This window comes from Entelurus aequoreus, linkage group LG08 (assembly GCF_033978785.1).
Source record: "Entelurus aequoreus isolate RoL-2023_Sb linkage group LG08, RoL_Eaeq_v1.1, whole genome shotgun sequence".
Taxonomy (NCBI): domain Eukaryota; kingdom Metazoa; phylum Chordata; class Actinopteri; order Syngnathiformes; family Syngnathidae; genus Entelurus; species Entelurus aequoreus.
This window is the reverse complement of record NC_084738.1, coordinates 12,651,495-12,672,727: the sequence shown is the minus strand read 5'-3', so window position 1 is coordinate 12,672,727 and position 21,233 is coordinate 12,651,495. Positions and strand designations below refer to the sequence as shown.

Sequence of the window (21,233 nt, the reverse complement as noted above, 5' to 3'; positions counted from 1 at the left end):
GTTACGCACAGCTTGCTCCTGGGTCCTAGAGTTCGCCGTTTTAAAGAGCAGCCGCTGCCATATTCTGTATGACGTCAACAGCTGCAGCATCTCATTTGTGAGTCCATATATCGCGATATTTCCGGCAACAACAGACAACATTATAATCCTCATCACGACCGTGAAAAGAGTGTTGATGTGGGAGTAGCAGTGGGACGGACAGCCCGGTGAGGGATTTTGGATATTGGGGTGTTTTGTTACAATTAGGGTAGTCTCATATTAGAGCCTTCAGGGTTGAGCGTTGCCATGGAGCCAGTTCTGCCAGCAAAGATTGACAATGCAGACCATGATGCTAAAAGGAAGATCCAGTTCTCAGTGCCTTCAGCAATACCAACACAGCTGGACCCAGGGCAGGTGGAGCTGGTGAGGATTATGCATTGTGTTGTTGTTAGTGGATGTATGTATGTATGTATGTATGTATGTATGTATGTATGTATGTATGTATGTATGTATGTATGTATGTGTAGTAGGGCTGTGAATCTTTGGGTGTCCCACGATTCGATTCAATGTCGATTCTTGGGGTCACGATTCGATTAAAAATTGATTACTATTTTTTTCAATTCAACACGATTCTCGATTCAAAAACGATTTTTTTTCCCGATTCAAAAGGATTCTCTATTCATTCAATACATAGGATTTCAGCAGGATCTACCCCAGTCTGCTGACATGCAAGCAGAGTAGTAGATTTTTGTAAAAAGCTTTTATAATTGTAAAGGGCAATGTTTTATCAACTGATTGCAATAATGTACATTTGTTTTAACTATTAAATGAACCAAAAATATGACTTATTTTATCTTTGTGAAAATATTGGACACAGTGTGTTGTCAAGCTTATGAAATGCGATGTAAGTGTAAGCCACTGTGACACTTGTTCTTTTTTTAAAACATTTTATAAATTTCTAATGATAATGTCAATGAGGGATTTTTAATCACTGCTATGTTGAAATTGTAACTAATATTGATACTGTTGTTGATAATATTCATTTTTGTTTCACTACTTTTGGTTTGTTCTGTGTCGTGTTTGTGTCTCCTCTCAATTGCTCGGTTTATTGCAGTTCTGAGAGTTGCCGGGTCGGGTTTGGTTTTGGAATTGGATTGCATTGTTATGGTATTGCTGTGTATAGTTTTGTTGGATTGATTAATTAAAAAATAAATACAATAAAATAAATACAAAAAATTAAAATAAAAAATCGATTATTTAAAAATGAGAATCGATTCTGAATCGCACAATGTGAGGATCGCGATTCGAATTCGAATCGATTTTTTCACACACCCCTGGATTTTACTGTAAAATTTAGGGAGTTTTTTTTTACAGAAAATTACTGTAAATTGGAAAAAAAACGACCAATCTTTGTTATTTTACATTAAAATTCTGTCTACTGAGCTGTCAGTTTTTTTTTTAAATCCACGGTTGATGACTTTATGGTACCACATTTTATTATGGTAAAAAACTGGCAGCTAAGTTCCCAAAATAAAATTAAACAGCGATACTGTATTTCTATCGACAGTAATATGTTGTAAAAATAATAATAATAAAATAACACCATATATTTTACAGTAAACGCCTGGCAACTAAGCTGCCAGTTTTTTCCCCTGTAAAAAACAGTGGTCAAATCCACAGATTTTTTTTACTCTTTACGTAAAAAAAAAGTAAAATATTTAAATTCATAGGCAAATTCATTAATTGTTTACCGTTACAAGCGGCCCTCTATTGGCAGCCATGACTGTGGTGTGGCCCTCAATCAAAACAAGTTTGACACCCCTGGTCTCGTTGGACAAGCCAAAGTTAAGTCGGAGAAAATGCTGTCCTTTATAAATTATTTAATGTTTCTCTACGGCCCGGTAGCAAATGCTTCACAGACCGGTACAGAGTCCCCGTACCGCTGGTTGGGCACCACTGCTCTATATGACAGGAGTGCTCTACTATTTTTAAGCACTAACTCGGGGGTCAGCAACCCGCGGCTCTTTAGTGCTGAGCATTTTTAAAAAAGGATTGAAAATGGAAAAAGATGGGGGAAAAATACAAACAAACGCAACAGTTTGTTTACATGTAAAATCTTCCACTCCTTTGTTTCATTTTGTCCACCAAACGTTTTATGCTGTGCATGAATGCACAAAGGTGAGCTTTTTTGATGTTATTGACTTGTGTGGCGTGCTAATCAGGCATATTTGGTCAGAGCATGACTGCAAGCTAATCAATGCTAACATGCTATTTAGGCTAGCTCAGGGGTCGGCAACCCGCGGCTCCGGAGCCGCATGCGGCTCTTTGACCACTCTGATGCGGCTCAGCTGCATACTTGCAGACCCTCCCGGTTTTCCAACGACCCCCCCGATTTTCCCAGCAGACTGCCTCTCCTAGAAATCTCCCAGGGTAAAAATTATCCTATTTTCACTCTAATTACTTAATCAAGGGCGTGCCCTAATGGCACTGCATTAATTGTACTCTATAGCATTTGCAAACAGCGTGCCAGCCCGGCCACATGTTATATGTTGCTTTTACCTGTACACGTAGGCGACAGCAAGGCATACTTGTTCAACAGCCACACAGCTTACACTGACGGTGGCCGTATAAGTTAGAGTTAAAAATTTAACTTTAACACTGTTACGTTACAAATATGCGCCACACTGTGAACCCACACCAAAAAAGAATGACAAAAACATTTCTGGAGAACATCCGCACCGTAACACAACACAGCAAATACCCAGCATCCCATGCAGCCCTAACTCTTCCGGTCTACATTATACACCCCCGCTACCACCAAACCCCCCCAACACATCAACCCCCCCACCCCCCTCTCCATGCGTCGGTTGAGCGGAAGAGTTAGTGCTGCATGGGATTCTGGGTATTTGTTGTGTTGTGTTTATGTTGTGTTACAGTGCAGATGTTCTCCAGAAATGTGTTTGTCATTCTTTTTTGGTGTGGGTTCAAAGTGTGGCGCATATTTGTAACTTAACAGTGTTAAAGTTGTTTTTGTACGACTACCGTCAGTGTAAGCTGTGTGGCTGTTGAACAAGTATGCTTTGCTGGCACTTACGTGAGCAAACAAAAGCTACATTCAACATGGGGCCAAGCAGGTACGCTGTTAAAGCAGACTGAAGAGGGCGCTAAAAGCAGTGCCAGCACGTCCTGAAATTTGGGAGTCTCCCGGGAAATTCAGAGGGTTGGCAAGAAAGACGCTATCAAGCGCCATTCAATTAAAAGTCGCGGGCCGCACTAACATTAAATTTCCTTATTAAGATGCGTGTGTCAGAGACCCCTGGTTAACATAGCGCAAAGCAATTTAAGCTTTGCATGCAATGCGGTGTTTTTCATTTTACATTTTTTGTGGCTCCCATTGTTTTCTTTAATTTGTGAAACTTTCCAAAGTGGCTCTTTGAGTGGTAAAGGTTGCCGACCCCTGGGCTAGCTGTATGTACATATTGCATCATTATGCCTCCTTTGTAGGTATATTTGAGCTCATTTAATTTTCTTTACTTTTATCCTCTTTGTATATTATTTACTTTTGCATGTCTCATGACACATTATCTGTATGTGATATTGGCTGCATTTCAGATAGTTTGTGTGCCGTGTTGTTCCAGACCACAGCAAACATTACCTAGCTTGCCAAAGATTGTAAAAAATCTATTAAAAGAAGACAGCCTGCCGTTTCCTTTAACTTGGACACACACATCTATACTTTTGGTCATTAAAAGCCAGTAATTTCTAGAAGTTATCTCACCTTCTGAGTAGCTACTGAATTACTAATGGTTTCTAATGTTGCAAAAATGTGTAGAATAATTTTTAAATTTCAACATTCCTGTCAATGAAGATTTGCTTCAGCCTGCGACACATAGTCATTTTGATAGTAGGCTATTATAGCTAATATAGACACTTGCGTCATGTGTTGCCTTGATTATGAGACTTTTCCTTTTTTGCGGGTCCAGACAGATTAGTTTTTTGTATTTTTGGCCCGATATGGCTCTTTCAACGTTTTGGGTTGCCGACCCCTGCACTAACTACAAAGATGCTAGTCAAATATTGTCTATGTTTTTACGGATCTATTGTAAAAATGATGATCAAAGATCCTCTATACAACAGAAGCTCTCTGCATCTAAGCAAAAAAGCAAAAAGCACAAGTCTAAGACCCTCCATATGACAAGAAAGCAATGCGGTTTTTAATGGCCAACTGCAATGAACGCTAGTCAAAGATCCACTATATAACTGGAGCGTTCGACTGTTTTTAAGGACATTCTGCAAATAAGTATGTCGATGATCCCCGAAATATATGACAGTGTTTAGCAGCTGTCAACACTTTCTCTTTAAACCCTACTGCAAACTTAAGCTTTACAGATGCCATGTGTTGCTTACAGGCTGTCTACTGCAACACATGGTGCCATCAGTCATAAGAGTGGCAACTAATGACAACTCCTGTTATTTATTTTTTCCTGTGAAGAAAATAAAGGAGGAAATTATTGGAGGTGGGGGGATTAATTGGTTTAATTTAATGATAATAAAACATTAACAAAAAATACTGTGCATAGTTTTTATGCTGCATTTTTCCTATTATATAATTTAAAAAGGATTCTAATGTTAATAATAATTAATTATAAAAGTATTATATCATATATTATATATATTTATGAACAATTTAAAAATAATGAAATTGATAATTATACATCATTAAATAATGTAGATATATTTTAATCATTCTTAAAATTATAATCGTTTTTAAATATAGTAATAATAAAAAATGCAGCATGAAACATATGTACTATATTTTTTGATTTACAATTTTTACTATCATTAATTATAATTAGTATTTCAATAATTAGTGATTATCACAATTTTAACAGTGTTTTAAAATAATTAATATAATACACATTCAACATACAAATATGTACTATACATCTTTTCAGTGTTGCATTTTTATCATATTTAAATTAAATAATAATATAAATAAAAATATGATTATCTATATATATATATATATATATATATATATATATATATATATATATATATATATATATATATATATATACATACACTACCGTTCAAAAGTTTGGCGTCACCCAAACAATTTTGTGGAATAGCCTTCATTTCTAAGAACAAGAATAGACTGTCGAGTTTCAGATGAAAGTTCTCTTTTTCTGGCCATTTTGAGCGTTTAATTGACCCCACAAATGTGATGCTCCAGAAACTCAATCTGCTCAAAGGAAGGTCAGTTTTGTAGCTTCTGTAACGAGCTAAACTGTTTTCAGATGTGTGAACATGATTGCACAAGGGTTTTCTAATCATCAATTAGCCTTCTGAGCCAATGAGCAAACACATTGTACCATTAGAACACTGGAGTGATAGTTGCTGGAAATCGGCCTCTATACACCTATGTAGATATTGCACCAAAAACCAGACATTTGCAGCTAGAATAGTCATTTACCACATTAGCAATGTATAGAGTGTATTTCTTTAAAGTTAAGACTATTTTAAAGTTATCTTCATTGAAAATGTGACCCCAAACTTTTGAACGGTAGTATATATATATATATATATATATATATATATATATATATATATATATATATATATATATATATATATATATATATATATATATACACACACGTGTGTGTGTGTGTGTAAATATATGTAAATATGTATGGTTATATGACATTTTTGTCATAAGATCCTATAATTATTTTTGGTGGGACGAATTAAATAAAAGTATGATTTTATACTGTAATGGGAGTCAATGGAACCAAATACGCTTTGCAAGGAGATTATAGAAATTTCTAAATAATATAAAATAAAAAAACAATTCTGGCCATATTTAATCAAATCAACCGTAGATTAATCAATATTGTGAGAATCAAAACATTACAATAAATACAATTAACATGCTTGGTTCCCGAAGGTTAAAGTTGTGTAATTACAAGCTTTTATTTTTGGCCTTTTTTTTGCTCTTGAAATATATTAATCCAACTTTAAAAATATATATTATTTTTATTACTATTCAATGTAATAATAGTAGTATATTCACCAACAGTATAGCACTATATTCCCATTAATGCACATTACCAAACTGCACTGAAACTCACTGAACGTTGAATAAACGTCTATTTTGGTTATAATTAAAGAATCATCACCCAACTTTTTGACCTTTTTCCCACTCAACTGACAGTTATGTAACACCAGTGGCAGGACTTTGCGATACTGCATTTAAAAAAAAAAAAGTATTACTGCGTTGGCAGCAGGTTATGGCCAGCGCTGGGATTAAGCTGCAGTTTTCTTTCAAAAGCGATGAGACACAAAACCAAGCGGAGGAGCAGACATGGCACACAAAGCGCTGTTAGCAATATTAAAAATGAGATTACGCAGGTCAAAAAGAGGTCATTTTGGAAAGTGTTATGTAAAGTCCCACTTAAATGGCGGGAGAGTATTTCCCCTTTTGATAGTTTTTAAGGAAAAAAACAAACAGAGATAATCTCAGTAGGCCAGAAGCCTGATGGCAAGATTTTCTTGTTTCATTTGGCAGCTTTCTCAAATCCACTCCGTCTTTCTTGGTTTGACCTCTGCATGCTAAACAAAATCCAAGTCCAACATGCGCGGGAAGCAGAAGCATAGATGCCGCCCACATTTCAAGCCCACGCTCTTCACCCTGATTGGCTGACAAGTCCTCATATAGCGCCTATTATTTACATTATGCTGCAAAACAGATTAATATACGGTATCTTTTCCTCCATAGTTCCTGTTTAGGTCACCAATGCAATGAGGACAATACAGGAAGTGCATTTCATAGCATTTACTATTCCACAATATGGCATTTACTTTGTTGCGTAACTCAATGGTGTCGATGACTCACTCTCCTTTGCAGGAGAGCGCATGAACATCGCCATCATGTTGCTGCTCGCGTGGAGTTTGTGCTTATTGGGCTTTGGGCTATGTTAAATACCTACTTTGCACCAAGGTTAATTATTCTTTACAGTTAGTAACTAAATGTTATAATGTCTTCTCAAGAGGACACAACTATAGAAATGAAACTTGGATACAGTTTAAAGTCAACACAGTAGGGTAGCATTGAGGGTACTTGAATGCACTACAGTTATGGGCAGTGAGGCCCAGAGTTTGGTACGGTAAAGATAATTGTGTCCACAGTCAAGCATGGCGGTGGTGTTGGTAGCATCATGGTCTGGGGCTGCCCGAGTGCCACCAGCTCTGGGGAGCTGCAGTTCATGACGCTACCACAGGTCTATACATCCGGCCGGCCAAAGCTTTTAAAACTAGGGTTGCTCGTGTCTGTAGCACTCCCGCCACCCCGCAGGGGGCAACAGCGAGGCATATGTGTCACAGTGAAGCAGCAGTGGGGTGAGTAGAAGAAGACTACTCATTTAACCCTGGAAAAAAAAATCAAAATAAATTGCAAAAGTTGGACTTTTAACAACGACTGGGACAACTTTTGCTATTTTAATTTTATCTGGGAATTTGCCAGTTTGAAATGATAGGTTGCTGATGTATGTTAAAGGTTCTGAAATCTCTTCATTAACCTTTTTTATCGTTTCCGTATCATTCCGTTACAGAGCAATCATCCATTAAAACGGTATGTACCCATTTAATCGGGCCATTTTTTTATTTTTTTTATTCGTGAATAGCGTCGCCCTGGTAACACGGAATGCTGCCAACTTAAAGTACCGCCGGAGGCGCGAGTGAGACCTTTCCGAATGTGAACAAAAGTAAAAGCTGCACTTTTATCCTGATCTGCACAAAAAGGTCAACATTTTGAATGACAAGAGGAAAAGACTCACAAGATGAGACGACAGGATGGGGCACAGAGAGGGCAGGAGGGAGCTGAATGGTGGAAAACAGAGGGGCAAATGGTTAGAGTGTCCGCCCTGATATTGGTAGGTTGTGAGTTGAAACCCCGGCGAATCATACCAAAGACTATAAAAATGGGACCCATTACCTCCCTGCTTGGCACTCAGCATCAAGGGTTGGAATTGGGGGTTAAATCAACAAAAATGATTCCCGGGCGCGGCCACCGCTGCTGCTCACTGCTCCCCTCACCTCCCAGCGGGTGAACAAGGGGATGGGTCAAATGCAGAGGACACATTTCACCACACCTAGTGTGTGTGGGTGACAATCATTGGTACTTTAACAAATAAAAACACTGTGCCTCAATATTGGATCAGCACTTATATCCAGATCTGCACCAAATCTACAATAGGGGGTTCTTGCGTGACCTGATGTGCCTCAAAGTGGTCTAACGTTGTTGGTGTTCAGATTCGACGTCGGAGGCCGACGCCCGCCACCCTCTTCAGACTGACAGACCCGCCATCGCCGGAAGAAGACTGCGGGTCTCATCAGGTGAACTGGACTTCAATGAAAAAAAAACAAATTTAAACAGTCAGTCAAACTAACATGACAGGTACTTCAATGTTGTTCTTACGTGCGGTGTTGCAGTGGGTTCTGGGAGAAAAGGGCGCCCTGAAAGCCAAAATGGTGGCCCACACGTACCAGCCGCCCTCACTTAAAGGTCAGTGTGCTCTGGAAGTGACCTGCCTGGTCCACATTTGTGTTGCATAACAATTTGGGAGCGCCGTACAAAACTGACATGTGCTGTGGATCGGTCAGTGCGTCCAAAAAAAATGTATATTGTGTGTGTGTGTGTGTGTGAGAGATTAGAAGCGAGGACAGCTGTGACTGTGTGTTCTGGATCATCCTGGATTATGGGATAGACACACAACTGGACCTGCGCTGTCACACACATTCCTTATGAAAACAAACACAAACTCATTCACTCAGATATGAATATTACACATGTGAATTCCTGACTCCAGATGTTTATTTTACAATACATAGCTACGATGTATGCATGGGTATTGCCAAAAACAAGCCTAATTAAGGTCCGGGGGCCGCATGCCGGACATTAAGCTTTTTAAATTGGCCCGCCAGACATTCCCCCAATTTTTTTTTAGATCTTTAAGAAGGAAACTATAGCCGCCATTATGATGTGCAGTGATGTTTTCAAATGACCGTAAGTCTGGAACTATACAAAGTATTTCAATGGTTGGAATCTGCACTTTTGCATGATATACTAGTTACTAGGGTAATCTAAGTCACAGCAGCTCAGACGAGGCACCAAGCAGTGTGGGTGGGGAGCGTTTTGTTGCGTCTGACCAGTATTCCCTCTCAGGGAATTAAAGTCACTAGTCAATCCCAAGTTCTTTCAGATGACATATATGCAGAGTAAGAAGGACCATCAAGACAGAATAGGAATATTATCAAGTTTCACTAAAGCTTCAAAAGACCAGCCCACACCATTTCATTAATACCGGCTTCTCAAATTGGTCTAACATTCAAACGGAAGAGACAACTTCTTGAATACGAAGAAAGCCCCCACCCTGTCCAGAAAGGAATACAGCCTCATTGTTCTAATACAGATAAGATATAAAGGGAGTACTCCAACTCCTACATTCCAAGTCTTCAAGGTAAAGCACACAGTTTACTTGCGGACATAAGATACAAACACAGAAAGAGTACAAATGGAAAAACACTAGCTGCTCCAAACATGACTATGAATAAAGAAAGAACTCTTAAACATATATGCATTCTCCACAGTTTCCACAGAGTGACAGCCTGAAATGTGGGTGTCAGGGACAGACGCGGAAGGAGATTTTTTACCACAAAGTTCTAAAGCTTAGTGATGTATCAGATAGTAGGTGGGGTTTTTTTTACCCTTCGCGTTCATATTTTGCTCTGTTTGTTGCATTTTGCTTGATTGTAAAATATGACGATCGAGAGGGGGTGTGACGTTCATATGTTGTCAATATTCAGTGTTTTATCATTCGTAGTTAATATTGTAAATCCCACATTCTTTATTTTCATGTACATTCTGGGTGTCTCGTTCAGTAAAAAAATGTAAAATTCCATTCCGTTTTTTAAGGCGGTCTGTCATAATGTTTTTAGCATTCAGACATTATTGTGAGGTTTTGTATTAGTGTTCCTAAAAATGAATATACCGGCCCCCACACACATTTTTTTCCTCTAAATTTGGCCCCCCGAGGCAAAATAATTGCCCAGGCCTGACCTAACAGTTAAATTTACGGCGCCCCCTTTTTGCTTGGGGCATGCATTTTGCAAGGCTGCTAATTAATTTCATGTCGTTAATGTGGAGGTAAACCTTTTTAAATCTTGTTTTGGATGAATAGATACACTATATTGCCAAAAGTATTTTGCCACCCATCCAAATGATGAGAATCAGGTGTCCTAATCACTTGGCCCGGTGTATAAAATCAAGCACTTAGGCATGGAGACTGTTTCTACAAACATTTGTGAAAGAAATGGTTGTTGGCTAATACTCCTATATTGTTCAAATCAGTAACCGGTAGTAAAACTCCTGCTTTTCTCATGGCCCAAATAGTTCACAGTAGCACTATACGTAATCACAATACCAGGGCATCCAGTGAGGGGCATTTTGTACTCCCTCGTCCCAGGAAGAATGCTTTGCGGAAATCTTTTATTTATAGATCTTTATCGCTCTGGAATAACCTGCCTCGAATTCTCACCAGCATTGAAAGTAAACAGGTTTTTAAAAAGAGAGTAATATTTTATCTGAGATTTTAAATTAGTTTGCTCATTGATGATTTGTTTGGTTTTATATTGTGTAGTTATATTTATATGGTAATTATTATTCTGTGACTGTAAATTGTTTGCTTGTTTTTTTATTGATGCTTTTATTTTTTTCTGTATTGTGTAGTTATAATTATATGCTTTTACTTGTAATTGTATTGAATTGTGGACCCCAGGAAGACCAGTGGGTTGTTGAGGCAACCAGCTAATGGGGATCCTTAATAAAAATCTAAATCTAAATCTCAGTGATTTCCAGCGTGGAACTGTCATAGGATGCCCCCTGTGCAACAAATCCAGTCGTGAAATTTCCTCGCTCCTAAATATTCCAAAGTCAACTTTATTATAAGAAAAGTGAAGAGTTTGGGAACAACAGCAAGTCAGCCACCAAGTGGTAGGCCTCGTAAACTGACAGAGAGGGGTCAGCGGATGCTGAAGCGCAAAGACTTTCTGACAGTCAGTTGCTCTTACAGAGCTCCAAACTTCATGTGACCTTCCAGTTAGCCCACGTACAGTACGCAGAGAGCTTCATGGAATGGGTTTCCATGGCCGAGCAGCTGCATCTAAGCCATACATCACCAAGTCCAATGCAAAGCGTGGGATGCAGTGGTGTAAAGCACGTCGCCACTGGACTCTAGAGCAGTGGAGACGCCTTCTCTGGAGTGATGAATCACGCTTTTCCATCTGGCAATCTGATGGACCAGTCTGGGTTTGGAGGTTGCCGGGAGAACGCTACATTTCGGACTGCATTGTGCCGAGTCTGAAATTTGGTGGAGGAGGAATTATGGTGTGGGGTTGTTTTTTTCAGGAGTTGGTCTTGGCCCCTTAGTTCCAGTGAAGGCAAGGCAAGGCAACTTTATTTGTATAGCGCTTTTCATACACAAGGCAGAATCAAAGTACTTCACAGACAACAAAGTGAAATGAAAGAAAATAAAAGCAAAATTAAAATGCAGACATTAAAAATAAAAACAGTGCGGACGTTAAAAGTTAAAAGATTTAGCTGAAAGCTAAGGTGAACATAAAAGTCTTCAGTCTAGTTTTAAAAGTAGTCAGAGTTAGGTAAAGTCTGACATCTTCAGGAAGTTTATTCCAGCTATTTGTTGCATAGTGACTGAATGATGCTCTCCCTTGATTTGAGTTTACTCTGGGAACCGCTAACAGATTGGTCTCAGAAGATCTTAGTGATCTAGAGGGCTTATATAGTGGGAGCATATCAGTAATATACTTGGGCCCTAGACCATGTAGTGATTTATATCAATCAATCAATCAATCAATGTTTATTTATATAGCCCTAAATCACAAGTGTCTCAAAGGGCTGTACAAGCCACAACGACATCCTCGGTACAGAGCCCACATACGGGCAAGGAAAAACTCACCCCAGTGGGACGTCGGTGAATGACTATGAGAAACCTGTGAGCAGGAGGATTTTGAAATAAATTCTCTGAAGTACAGGGAGCCAATGTAAGGATTTAAGAATTGGTGTTATGTGCTCACATTTTTTGGTCTTTGTTAGAACTCTAGCAGCAGCGTTCTGAACAAGCTGTAGCTGCCTGACAGTTTTTTGGGAAGACCTGCAAGGAGACCATTACAATAGTCTAACCTATTGGTAATAAAGGCATGTACAAGTTTTCTAAGTCTTGAGCTGACATGAGCCCTCTAAGTCTTTTTACATTTTTGAGGTGATAGTAGGCCGATTTTGTTACTGATTTGATGTGACTGTCGAAATGTAAATCAGAATCTAAAATAACCCCAAGATTTCTGGCTTTATTTGAGGTTTTCAGGGACAGTGATTGAAGGTGTTGGACGACTTTAAACCTTTCATTTTTAGCACCAAAAACAATTATCTCAGTTTTATCTTCATTTAGTTGTAGGAAATTTTTTTGACTTGCTCAATGCACTGGCACAGAAGATCTATGGGGCGATAGTCATGTGGTGATAGCGCTACATAGATTTGGGTGTCATCGGCATAGCAATGATGGTCAATGTTATTATTTTGCATGATTTGTCATAGCGGGAGCATATAGATGTTAAATAATGTCGGCCCCAAGATTGAACCTTGGGGGACTCCACACGTTACGTTGGTTGCTTGAAAGGAACTTTGAATGCTCCGGGATACCAAAACATTTTGGACAATTCCATGGGGTGGCACTTCAAGTTCATATGTGAGTAAAGGCAGGTGGCCAAACACTTTTGGCAATATAGTCTAGTTTTTAACAGCACATTGAGATTGTTTTAAATTTTCTTTCAATTTAATTTGATATTTTTACCATTTTACTGTTTTCATTATTAGGGTCCGCACAGGACCATTTCAAAAGGACTCCCTTTGGGAGTCCTTTTGAAATGAGACGAAAGGACCCTATTGAAATTGTAAGGTTTTATTATTCTTTATTATTATTATTCCGCAGCTTTGCGGACTACTTTGCCCCCCTTAACATGCTTCAAAACTCACCAAATTTTTCGCACACATAAAAAAACGCGAACAAAACTCTTTGGTAAAAAAACCAAACCCCAAAAATCCCAATTGCTCTCTAGCGCCCCCTAGGAAGAAAACTGCCTGTAACTCCCAGTAGGAATGTCGTAGAGATATGAAACAAAAAGCTGTATGTAGGTCTTGCTTAGACCTACATTATGTTCTTCGGGCAAAAATTAACAGGAAGTTGGCAATTCCCCGTTCAAGACAAAAAATTCCAAAAAACACTCATTTTTGATTTTTGAGCTGTAATTTGACCCCCTTAAAATACTTCAAAACTCACCAAACTTCTCACACACATCGGGAATGGTGGAAATTGTGATCTAAAAAAAAAAACCGAACCCCAAAACTCAAAATTGTGCTCTACATAATTTTTGAAAAAAAAACAGAGAAAAAACTGCTCCTCAGAGGAAAACTCAGACAAAACTGCTTGTAACTTCCGGTAGGAATGTCTTAGAGACATGAAACAAATACCTCTACGTAGGTCTTGCCTAGACCTACATTTCATAGATTGACATCCTTCAGCAAATATCAACAGGAAGTTTGCTATTCCTCCTTCAAAACAAAATTTTTGTTACACCCGGTCACCAAACATCAAACGTTATGTCCTCTGAGCGCGTTTGTCGTTTCGGCTTCAAACTGCTACAGGAGAGAGATTGAACCCTTCTGATTAAAAGTTGACGAAAGAGTTGTGATTAGTGCTACCGTTTTGATTTTACGAGCCTTCAAAGACCCGCAGCACTAAAGTTGCTCCGGTGCCAAAAATGACAACGAAAATGCAATTACTCCTTCTTTGTCCTCAAAATTCTACACACAATACCCTATAATGACAATGTGAACTCAGACACAACTTCCTCTAACTCCCAGTACGAATATCGTAGAGACACGAAACAAAAACCTCTATGTAGGTCTCACTCAGGACTACCACTGGACAAAAGTATTGGGACACCTAGGACTAGCACCTGCCAAAAGGCGGACCCGACCAACGCTGCTTGCGGCTTTAATTAGGGTCCGCCCTGTACCCTGTACAAAGGACTCCCTCAGGGAGTCCTTTGTACTGGTTACAAAGGAACCTATTGTTATTGTAATGTTTATTATTATTATTATTCTTTCTTCCGCTCCGTTGCGCACTACTTTGCCCCCCTTAACATACTTCAAAACTCACCAAATTTTTTGCACACATCCAAAAAGTGTGCCAGATGAAGTTATTCAATAATCAAACCCAAAAAATCAACATTGCTCTCTAGCGCCCCCTAAGTAGAAAACTGCCTCTAACTCCCACTAAGAAGGTCGTAGAGACATGAAACAAAAACCTGTATGTAGGTCTCACTTAGACCTACAATTCATAATTTTACTTCTTCGGGCGAAAACCAACAGGAAGTTGGCAATTTCCCCTTCAAGACAAAAAATGACTAAAAACACTCATTTTTGATTTTTGAGCTGTAATTTGACCCCCTTAAAATACTTCAAAACTCACCAAAATTCGCACACACATCGGGACTGGTGGAAACTGCGATCTAAAAAAAAAACCGAATCCCAAAACTCAAAATTGTGCTCTACATAATTTTTGGAAAAAAAAGAGAAAAAACTGCTCCTCAGAGGAAAACTCTGACAAAACTGCTTGTAACTTCCGGTAGGAACGTCGTAGAGACATGAAAAAAATACCTCTACGTAGGTCTCATTTAGACCTACATTTCATACATTGACACCCTTCAGCAAAAATCAACAGGAAGTTTGTTATCTCCATTTCAAAACAACATTTTTGTACCAAACGGTCACCAAACATCAAACATTATCTCCTCTGAGCGCGTTTGTCGTTTCGGCTTCAAACTGCTACAGGAGAGAGATTGAACCCTTCTGATTAAAAGTTGACGACGGCGTTTTATTTAGTGCTACCGTTTTGATTTTACGCGCCTTCAAAGACCCGCAGCACTGACGCTGCTCCGGTGCCAAAAATGACAACGAAACTGCAATTAGACCTTCTTTGGCCTCAATACACACAATAGCCTATAATGACAATGTGAACTCAGACACAACTTCCTCTAACTCCCAGTACCAATATCGTAGAGACACGAAACAAAAACCTCTATGTAGGTCTCACTCAGGACTACCACTGGACTAAAGTATTGGACACCTAGGACTAGCACCTGCCAGAAGGCGGACCCGACCAATGCTGCTTGCAGCTTTAATTTTTATCTGCTTTTGCTATGATTAGCTGACTGGCCGTGACTCGTCACGACAACATCATTGGCCAAAAAAGGGTAGAACATTTGCATTAAAAATCAATATTACTAATAGGACAGCACCAAACATTTTCTTTTTAGGGGGAAAAAGTAGGATGTGGATGTTATGTGAATATAATTCTTCACCTTTTTAAACTTCTTTATATATTTATGTCAACATATACTTTGCAGTTACATATATTTAGCAAATACTGTTCTCACTTTAATTTTATAATATGGCAGTAAAAACAAGCTGTGGGTGGAAAGTGTCCCCTGGGCTGGACTTAGGACTCCCATATGGACAAAAAAACATATATTAAGATGATGCCTCTGTTTCTAACTTTCATCCAGGGTCCTTGAATGCACTACAGTTATGGGCAACGAGGTGCAATATTGAAACTTGCACATGACTTCCTCCTATGCTGCAACAAACAGAGTTATTAGGGACCGAGTCCCTTTGGGACAGAGGACCCTATTGAATTTGTAGCGTTTTATTATTATACCGCCGCCTCTTTGAGCTGTAATTTGACCCCCTTAACCTGCTTCAAAACTCACCAAATTGGACACACACATCAGGACTGGAGAAAATTGCGATGTAATCAAAAAACCAAACCCCAAAACTCAAAATTGCGCTCTAGCGCCCCCTAGGAAGAAAACACAGACAAAACTGCCTGTAACTCCCAGTAGGAATGTGGTAGAGACATGAAACAAAAACCTCTATGTAGGTCTCACTTAGACCTATATTTCATACACTGACAACCCCCAGCAAAACTCAACAGGAAGTTTGCAATTCCCCCTTCAAAACAAAAGTTGTGTAAAAACAGTCACCTTTTTTCAAACATTATCTCCTCTGAGCGTGTTTGTCGTGTCGGCTTCAAATTAGCACAGGAGAGAGATTGAACCCTTCTGATTAAAAGTTGATGAAAGAGTTTTAATTACTGCTCCGGTTTGGATTTTATGAGCCCTCAAAGTCGGTCCCGTCCATCGCTGCTTGCAGCTTTAATTATATTTGTACTTTTCTTCTATCACTTCATCCTTGTTCCAAAGTGTTGGTGCTGTGTTTGAATGCTTAAAGGTGACGTTATGACATCTGTGTTGAGTGAAGTGTTCTAAGCTAGGTTTCCCTATTCAGGAGTCTAACCCCGGGGTCAGCAACCCGCATGGGGCTCTTTAGTGCCGCCCTAGTGGCTCCCTGGAGCATTTTTAAAAAAGGTTTGAAACTGGAAAAAGATTGGGGAAAATATTTTTTTTTAGTTTTAGTATGTTTTCTGTTTTGAGCACAAACCTTCCCAATTGTTAGTAAGCCCACTGTTTAATACGTTGGTGTGTATGCTTCACTGATGAGAGTATTTGGTGAACATCGTTTTGTCCTACTAATTTCAGCAGTTTTTGAACTCACAGGCATGTGATTTTTCCGTCTAAAGTCGGAATTCCGTCTTTTTTAATCTCGGGGGGAAAAAAAATTATCTCCCGTTTTTCTGTTTTTTTTCCGACCCTAAATCAAGATTAGAGACGTAGTTTATATTACGCCGTAGTTGATTGGTCGATATGTTCCTTTTGACCAATCAGGACATCTGTTATGAATGATGACGTTAATAACGTCATCATTCATAATGGTTATTACCGCCATTTTCCATATGTAAACGATGTCGGTTCTCGAGAGAAAGGATGCTTTACGAGTAAAAGAAATTGATAAACATGTCAAAAATAAGTTTCGATGGGACTGGATGGAAAGGGAAATCACTGATACTGTTGGGAAGAAGGAAGTTACGACTTTGTTCGGTGATTTTATTCGGAAAATCGATCGTCCCGGAAAGGTTTTGTGCACGTGGTGTCATGATAATATTGACTATGGATCACGAGGTTTCAAGGCTTTGGAAGTACATGCGAAACGCCAAAAACATATGAAACAACTTGAAGCAAGGAAAACGAACTTTTCACTAGCTGGTACTTTTGGATGTCAACCGAAAGTGACATGGAGAGGAAAGATCCACCCACAACCCACTTCAGTTGCAGACAGGGTTGTTAATAATGAGGTAAGCTAAAAAATATTTGCTTGCGAAATACGCATGTTTGTTTTAAATATTAACCAATTATTGCTTTGCGAAATATAAATGGGTTTTTCTAAAAATAAAAAGCCACGTGAAAATATATTATGAAATTACAGAAATTCAAAGAGTCGCATTATTGATTCCAGTTAACAATTTATTTGAAATAAATTTGCATATAATACTATTTTGTAATATTAAGTTCTTATGTAGTCTCTTGAAACTATTGTCAGTGGTGTAACAATCTTGAAGGTAATTATTTTCACACTTGTTTCATGCAATATGTCAGTGTCCTCCCATTATTATTATTTCCTATTTTCAAATATGAGTAAACAATACTGAACATGTTTAATTATTTTCATAAATTTATATCCTATTTTGGCGAAAAGAATGAAATGTTTACATTTGGTATTTTGTTATATTTATCCAAAAATCCAAAAAAGAAGCTACAAAAGCAGAGACCAAAAGGAAAATGCAGGCTGCTCAGAAATTTGCAAAGAAGGCTCATGTGAGGGCTCTCCGAGAAAGCTAATGTGTGAAGTGAACTGAAGTAATGTGGTAATACTGTAAATAAACTGTAGATAATATCACTGATCAATGTGACACCTGTGGATGTGAAATGAACACAAGATGTAAATATTAGTGACTAAATACTGTTAGGACTGAACCATATACAGTGATTCATTATTATAATTGGGTTATGTATGTTCTATTAATGATGTTTTCATGTCTTTAAACACTAAAATATTTTCTTCAAATGGTGCTGTCTTTGTTAATTTAAGCATGTTAAATTGGTGAAAAACCAGGAGCTGGCTGGGGGACGAAGGCCCCCAGACCCCCGGAAATTTTTTCAGTCTTTTTCATTGTGGTCAAATCACATGCCTGACTCACCATAGTGTGGACTGTGACGCAACAGTTTGTTTACATGGAAAATGTTCAACTCCTTTGTCCACCAAAAGTTTTATGCTGTGCGTGGACGCACAAAGGTGCGCTTTGTTGATGTTATTGACTTGTTGGAGTGCTAATCAGGCATATTTGGTCAGTGCAAGACTGCAAGCTAATCAATGCTTACAAGCTATTTAGGCTAGCTGTATTGATTGATTGATTGAAACTTTTATTAGTAGATTGCAAAGGAAGAGAATACATTACATGAAACACTACAGTTTACACAGTACAGTACATATTCCGTACAATTAAATGGTAACACCCGAATAAGTTTTTCAACTTGTTTTAAGTCGGGGTCCACGTTAATCAATTCATTGTATGTACATATTGCATGATTATGCCTCGTTTGTAGGTATATTTGAGTTCATTTAATTTTCTTTACTTTTATCCTCCTTGTATATAATTTAGTTTTGCATGATTCATGACACATTATCTGTATGTAATAATGACTGCATTTCAGATTGTTTGTGTGCTGTGTTGTTCCAGACCACAACAAACACTACCTAGCTTGCCAAAGATTGTAATAAATATTAAAAAGAAGACAGACTGCCGTTTCCTTTAACTTGGACACACACATCTATACCATTGGCCATTAAAAGCCAGTCATTTCCAGGAGATATCTCACCTTCTGAGTAGCCTCTGATTTACCGTATTTTTCGGAGTATAAGTCGCTCCGGAGTATAAATCGCACCGGCCGAAAATGCATAATAAAGAAGGAAAAAAACATATATAAGTCGCACTGGAGTATAAGTCGCATTTTTTGGGGAAATTTATTTGATAAAACCCAACACCAAGAATAGACATTTGAAAGGCAATTTAAAATAAATAAAGAATAGTGAACAACAGGCTGAATAAGTGTACGTTATATGAGGCATAAATAACCAACTGAGAACGTGCCTGGTATGTTAACATAACATATTATGGTAAGAGTCATTCAAATAACTATAACATATAGAACATGCTATACGTTTACCAAACAATCTGTCACTCCTAATCGCTAAATCCCATGAAATCTTATACGTCTAGTCTCTTACGTGAATGAGCTAAATAATATTATTTGATATTTGACGGTAATGTGTTCATAATTTCAAACATACGTCGCTCCTGAGTATAAGTCGCACCCCCGGCCAAACTATGAAAAAAACTGCGACTTATAGTCCGAAAAATACGGTACTAATGGTTTCTAATGTTGTAAAAATGTGTAGAATAAATATTACATTTAAACATTTCTGTCAACAAAGATTTGCTTCAACCTTCGACACATAGTCATTTTGATAGTAGGCTATTATAGCTAATATAGACACTTACGTCATGTGTTGCCTTCATTATAAGACTTATATACAGCTTTTCATTTTTTTTGCGGTTCCAGACAGATTATTTTTTTGTAGTTTTGGTCCAATATGGCTCTTTCAACGTTTTGGGTTGTCGACGCCTGGTCTAACCTAAGTACTGATTGATGAATTCCTCGATTAAGAGGTGTGTGTCAACACTTTTTGTCCTTATAGGAGTTTGTGGAGGATGTAAAATCCCTTTTTTTTTTTTTTTGCATTTCAGCTGTGCAACGAATGGCCCAAGCGCACCTGTCCTCTATAGACATGAGCTCTGTGGACCAGGATGACCCACCTTCTGGAGAGGAGGATAACGGTACAGAAAATTCTTCCTCTCTTTCTTAAATATTTCATCAAATATGTTACTTCTTTGCAGATCTGAGAATAGAAAACAAGTCTCCGGAGCCTTTGTGTCCGGCGAGCGTCACCTGCCATCAGGGAAAGATGGAGGAGAACGCCAAGGCGAGTGATGGAGGAGAATGACAGAACATCTTAGTGCGGACGCTTGTGTGCTTGCGTGGTTGTGAATGTCATGTAAATATGTGTGTGTGCGTGCCTGAGGGATGGCTAACGGACAAAGGCCAACCATAGTTTTATCAACAATAAAGTGCACTATACAGTATGCATTGTAAATGATGGTGAATGTAATGCTTTTGTGTGTATACTGTAAATGATTATTCGATATGCTTTCTGTTGGTTGTGAATAAAACCACCATGCAGGTTGTTTGTGTATATTGCTATTTTCCTATTGCAGCTTTATTTAAAGACGTGTTTCGCTGATATATTTGTATATATTATTTAACAACCTCACATCAGAACTGTAACTAGGGGGTGTCGGATCTGATATCTGCAAAAAAACAAGTATCGCATGATATCGGCTCGCATCGAAAATAACTGAAAGAAGCGCTCCGATACAAGCAGTCCTGCAGCGTGTTTACTTGTGCAAAGCTGCACAACCAGTTAACATCTAAATGTCCTCCAATAAGCACACCAAGTTGGTATTTTCTAGTATTTTAGTCACATCACTTAGAAAAGGTAAACTAGGATTGAGCAGCTACGCAACAGCTAAGCACACAATAGCACACAAGCTAGATATACAAAATGTGTCCTGATATGAACAACAATGCAGTCTTAAACAGCACGTTTGTAAATATAAAAAAATAAAATAATAATAATTATAGTTGCGTATTACTTACATATACAAAGTCTCTGGGCTGGAAAGTATCCAGTAACAAAAGTGTCCATATCATTTCAGTTACTGCATCATGATATGAAATCTAATACATAAAAAAATACCGCTCCCCTTTAACAAAATATACACATTAAACGATAAATAGGTTAGTGTTTTTCATGCTTATCATTGTTCGGTTTACCTAATTTCACTTGATAAAACCTTTTCTAACAGTCCACACTATAAAGTGATAAAAGGATGTAAGATTCCTGCTGACATCGTATTGAATTAATATTGATACCGCTCCGTTAATGCTAGGTTCACACCAACGGCGCTTTAAAGCGGCATGCAAAGCGGCGTTATAGCGCAACAAAGCCTGATTAAAGCGTGAGGGTCCTAATGGATTGTGGG

The 21,233-nt window shown here is 38.3% G+C and overlaps 1 protein-coding gene across 1 annotated transcript; it reads left to right on the top strand.

Annotated features, from left to right (window-relative positions):
- Nucleotides 1-125: 125 nt before the first annotated feature.
- LOC133655416 (protein phosphatase 1 regulatory subunit 1B-like) lies at nucleotides 126-20,375 on the top strand. The gene is made up of 5 exons (XM_062055548.1): nucleotides 126-402; nucleotides 8,293-8,376; nucleotides 8,473-8,545; nucleotides 19,878-19,967; nucleotides 20,028-20,375. Exons 1-5 carry the CDS (start codon nucleotides 286-288, stop codon nucleotides 20,132-20,134), a joined length of 471 nt encoding a protein of 156 aa, XP_061911532.1. The 5' UTR covers nucleotides 126-285; the 3' UTR covers nucleotides 20,135-20,375.
- Nucleotides 20,376-21,233: the final 858 nt, after the last annotated feature.

Bases quoted from the DNA above. Each gene is read 5' to 3' on its own strand.
- LOC133655416 (XM_062055548.1), top strand. From the start codon at position 286: ATGGAGCCAGTTCTGCCAGCAAAGATTGACAATGCAGACCATGATGCT. The intron at 8,377-8,472 runs GTGAACTGGACT...GCGGTGTTGCAG, and splicing joins AAGACTGCGGGTCTCATCAG to TGGGTTCTGGGAGAAAAGGG. The intron at 19,968-20,027 runs GTACAGAAAATT...ACTTCTTTGCAG, and splicing joins TTCTGGAGAGGAGGATAACG to ATCTGAGAATAGAAAACAAG.